This window comes from Bison bison, unplaced genomic scaffold (assembly GCF_000754665.1).
Source record: "Bison bison bison isolate TAMUID 2011002044 unplaced genomic scaffold, Bison_UMD1.0 scf7180017864255, whole genome shotgun sequence".
Taxonomy (NCBI): Eukaryota; Metazoa; Chordata; class Mammalia; order Artiodactyla; family Bovidae; genus Bison; species Bison bison.
In genome coordinates, this window is record NW_011494827.1 from 1,556,458 (window position 1) to 1,560,736 (window position 4,279).

The 4,279-nt window shown below is 47.8% G+C and overlaps 1 protein-coding gene across 1 annotated transcript in view; it reads right to left on the bottom strand.

Moving 5' to 3' along the window:
* Positions 1–4,279, bottom strand: part of EVC2 (Ellis van Creveld syndrome 2) — a 164,665-nt gene that overhangs the window by 49,750 nt on the left and 110,636 nt on the right. The window contains exon 15 of the mRNA XM_010847786.1: positions 3,946–4,279. This exon is cut by the window's right edge and continues 19 nt beyond it. Coding sequence (XP_010846088.1) covers positions 3,946–4,279 — 334 coding nt within the window. The remainder of the gene's footprint in view (positions 1–3,945) is intronic.

Consider the following 4,279-nt stretch of genomic DNA (forward strand, 5'->3'; position numbering starts at 1 on the left):
GTGCAATTTCGGCTCAGCTAGAAAGTTCTCTCCTGGGAACAGAATAAGACTTTCAGAGCTGATGTGGGCCCCCAACCAGAAACAGTCTGAAGGCCTCAAGCCCACAGGGTTCCATGGGACCCATCAATTTTTCTGAAGCACATAAGGAAACCACAGCTGCTCCTTTGTACCTTCCTTCATGGAAATCCTTGCCCCACATATTTGCTGCTTATGTGGCTTCTAAGGTGAAAGTAACTCTGAAATGAATCTGAGTCTTTATTCTTCCCTGGGTGGTCTAGGGACTTCCCAGGTGGTGCCTAGCAGTAAAGAGTATGCCTGCCAATGCAGGAGATGCAAGAGATGAGGGTTTGATCTCTGGGTTGGGAAGATTCCCTGGAGAAAGAAATGGCAGCCCACTCCAGTTATGCTTGTCTGGAGAACTGCATGGGCAGAGGAGCCTGGGGGGCTACAGTCTATGAGAATACAGTGTTGGATACAACTGGACATGCACACGTGTGCTGGGTGGTCTGGTCTTGATGCTCAGCTAGATAGGCACCAGGATCATACAGGAACACGGGAGACTGTCTTTGCCCTGCAGGAGTTTAACATACAGGCAGGAGTTTAGAAACAAGGTCTTAAAGACTTTGGTAAAATATGCATCTTGATGAATTCTCACTTCCTCAGACCAAGTGTACAACAACTCCATTCCACTTGAAATCAGGAAACTTATAAAAACATGTTTCCAAACTATTGTGCAACGTCATTTCTACTTAACGCCTCAGAAATAAAGGCTGCAACCTCTTAGAGTCTTAAATAAGCAAAGTATATAAGCAGACTCACATTGTGTATACTGTTAGTTGACCCTCTTTAACCCTAGGGAAAATCATAGAGGTTTTCTGATAGAAAAGTAAGATTTCTCTTTTTCTGTTTTATCAGCAGCAGCTTTAGTAATATTCCAGCAAAATGGAACCAAATGAAGGTGAAGAAGGTGACCATCCGGTAATGAGAATGTCAAGTCCAATCCACAGACTTTAAAAAGCCAGCTCAAACAGGTTGGATGGAGCAAAGAGACTTTGGTCAAATGCAGATTGAACTGAATAATTACTGCTGAGAACAGCTTGTGCAAATAAGAAGTGGCATTTAAGGGTCTGATTTGTATGGGCTTGGAGAAGACAGCATCTTGTTTGTTCAAGTCAACAAAAACTAACAAAGACTGTGAGCTAAACAAGGACAGAATCATGAAAAAAAGAGAGATGAGAAAGAAGGGAGAGGTCACTTCAGCCACACCAAGATAACCTCCCTCTCCACAACAGCTGGGGCCTCTCCTTGCTGGGCGAAGCGTCAGTCCCCAGGGAAGAGCACTTAAGGCAGAGACACTGCATCACAGAGTGCGGGAGGACCCTGCTCCATGGATGTTACTGCCACCAAGGAAGGATGGGCATTGCAGAACGACGCTCTGCTATCTGGTGTCCCTGAAAGGGTTCAAGGAGAGCCCAGGCTTTGATGCAGGTGGAGAAGACCACAGATGTCAAGCAAGCAGCATGGGGCTCAAGAGAGGAGGTGGACAGACAGACTGAGCAGATATACTGGGAGGGACTCCTTCCCCTACCCGCCCCCCCCAACCCCCAATACCCTCTCTATGATCCTATGTCAATAAGTGTGTATGTGCTCAGTTGCTAAGTTGTTTCCAACTCTTTGCGACCCCTATTGACTCTAGCCCACCAGGCTTCTCTGTCAATGGAATTCTCCAGGCAAGAATACTGGAGTGCATTGCCATTTCCTCCTCCAGAGGATCTTCCTGATCCAGGAATTGAACCCATGTATCCTGCGTCTCCTGTATTGCCAAGTGGATTCTTTACCACTAAGCCACCTAGGATGTCCTATGTCAATATAACCATTTCTAATCAAAAGAGCTGTAGATTCAGAATTGAAATTGTGGCTAAGATCCAAGTTAAACTGTGGAATGGTCACACTGAAGAAAGAATGGTCAAAGGGCTTTGGTTTTGTTTATTCTCTTGAATAGGGTTTTCTGGGTTGCTTTGTTCAAAGAGAAATGGAATATTGATTGGTGGGTCCATTGGTTTAAGGAAGTAGCACTAAGTTATAGCCAAATGCCCACAACTATGCCCTTATAGGTAAACAGTTTCTATTACTCTAAATAAGTAGACTAGGGAGGTGGGGTTATTGTTTCTCTCCACTGTGCTGCTGTTGGTGGGGCTTTTGATTTTGTTTCTTTGTGCAGTGAGACTGGTCTTCCCATTTCACACCCAGACAAGGACCCACCAAGCTGCTCACCACCCAGTCCTGCCTCCTCTCAGCACAGCACCAGTGGGTAGGGTCCCCTCATCTCTAGCTCCCAGTACCAGCTCAGAGGCTAGCACCTAAAATGTACCTCCTTCCTATCGTGGTAAAGATCCTGATCCTCCACATGATCACCTGGTTAATTGCTCCTGCTTTGCCCATCACAATCATCTACCTGTGTGTATGTTCTCCTCCTGATAATCTGAGTTCTTCCTGCATAGGAATGATGGTGGTGATGATGGCAGGTACCTCTTACCATCCACTTATTTCGGATCAAAGGTTGTGTTAAAAGACTGACATACTCGTTCACGCAACCCCTCGTCAATGCTGGGAGTTGGCATTTTACTAGATGGTGATCTAATGGTCTAATCTAGAGTCACTTCCTTGTCCCTTGTCAGCTCAGCTTTTGTTTACAGGGGTTATCCTCCAACAAAGTTGGAGATATAAACACCCCTAGTAGCCCAAGGGAGGGAATCCTGAGTGGTCTAAGGCAGGAATTGGCAATCTGTGGCTTATGGACCAAATCTGGCCCCCTGTTTGTTTTTGTCAATAAAGTTCTATTGGAACACAGTGATGTTCATTTACGGGTTGTCTGTAGCTGCTTTCACGCTGCGGCCAGAGTTGAATAGCTGCTACAGAAACCATGTAGCCCTCGAAGCCTAAAGAAGAAGTGCTGCCCTCTAGTCTAAGACAATCATGGCCTTTTCAGCCTCCTAGCAGGTGAACAGTTTGGCATGGACTTATGATGTAGTCCTGCCCAATAGGATAGGGAAGATCAATGCTGCAGATGTTTGAAAGAGATGATGTGTGTGCCGCCTGGAGCTGCAGCAGCCATCATGAAACCATGAAGGGATGAGCCCAAGGACCAAGGCAGCACATTGAGTATAGCAGAGCAGAAAGGTGTTGAGGGCTGAATCCTTGAGGGTATCACTGAGTCATGGAATCAGAACTAGAAATTTTACCTCCCGACTTCTTATAAAATGCTTTCTTCACTTTCTAACAACCCAGTAGCATCATGTGCTACTCAAAACACCATAAATGACTGAGCATTGTCATCCCATTCCACAGACAAGAAAGATGAGGCTCAGAGAGGTTAAGTAACTTGTCTACACTCAGACAACTGGTGGTGGTGCTGGGATTTAAACCCAGATTTTTGTTATACACTGCCCACATTTCATTCCTTTCTGTTGCCCCATGCAGGTGGTGTTTGAGGCTCCTCCAGTTTCCAATCTGATGTACCACCCCCAAACAGCTGCCAAAGCTTTGCTGGCATGTATCACACAACCGAAGGCCCCCTTTATTTTAGTTTAATTCAGCTGCTGTCATGTCCGACTCTTTGTGACTCCATGGACTGCAGCATGCCAGGCCTCTGTGTCCTGGAGTTTACTCAAACTCATGTCCATTGAGTCAGTGATGCCATCCAACCATCTCATCCTCTGTTGTCCCATTCTCCTCCTGCCCTCAATCTTTCCCAGCATCAGGGTCTTTTCAAATGAGTCAGTTCTTTGCATCAGGTGGCCAAAGCCCCACCTTTGGGCCACATCAAATCTGAGACTCAGGATCAGGTGTCATGTGTCTGGCTATGCCCATAACCAGCAGGTGGAATCCCTCCCCCACCAATAGGAACAGAGGAGGAGAGGGCAACACACAGGGATTAAGACTCACGTGAAGATCAAGTGCTCCCAGTGTCTCAGCTCCGCCTGCTCCTCCGTGGAGGCCTCCAGCGCATCGTCCTTCAGTCTCTGCCTCACGCTCTGGACGCCCTCCTGGCCCCGGTCCCTCTCCTCGCCCTCCAGCCTCTCGGCCCTGGCTGCCAGGTCCCTGCTGTGCTCCTCCAGGATCTGCTGCAGGAAGAGCCAAGGCACTCCACGCTTGAGTAGCTCCTGGGTCATTCCTAAGTTCTGCAGGCGCCGCAACTCCTCCGTGGCTTTCTCGGACAGCGAGAGGGTCAGGGCCCTGAGCTCGTCCAGGGCAGCCTGGTCCAGGCGCTCCTGCAGCT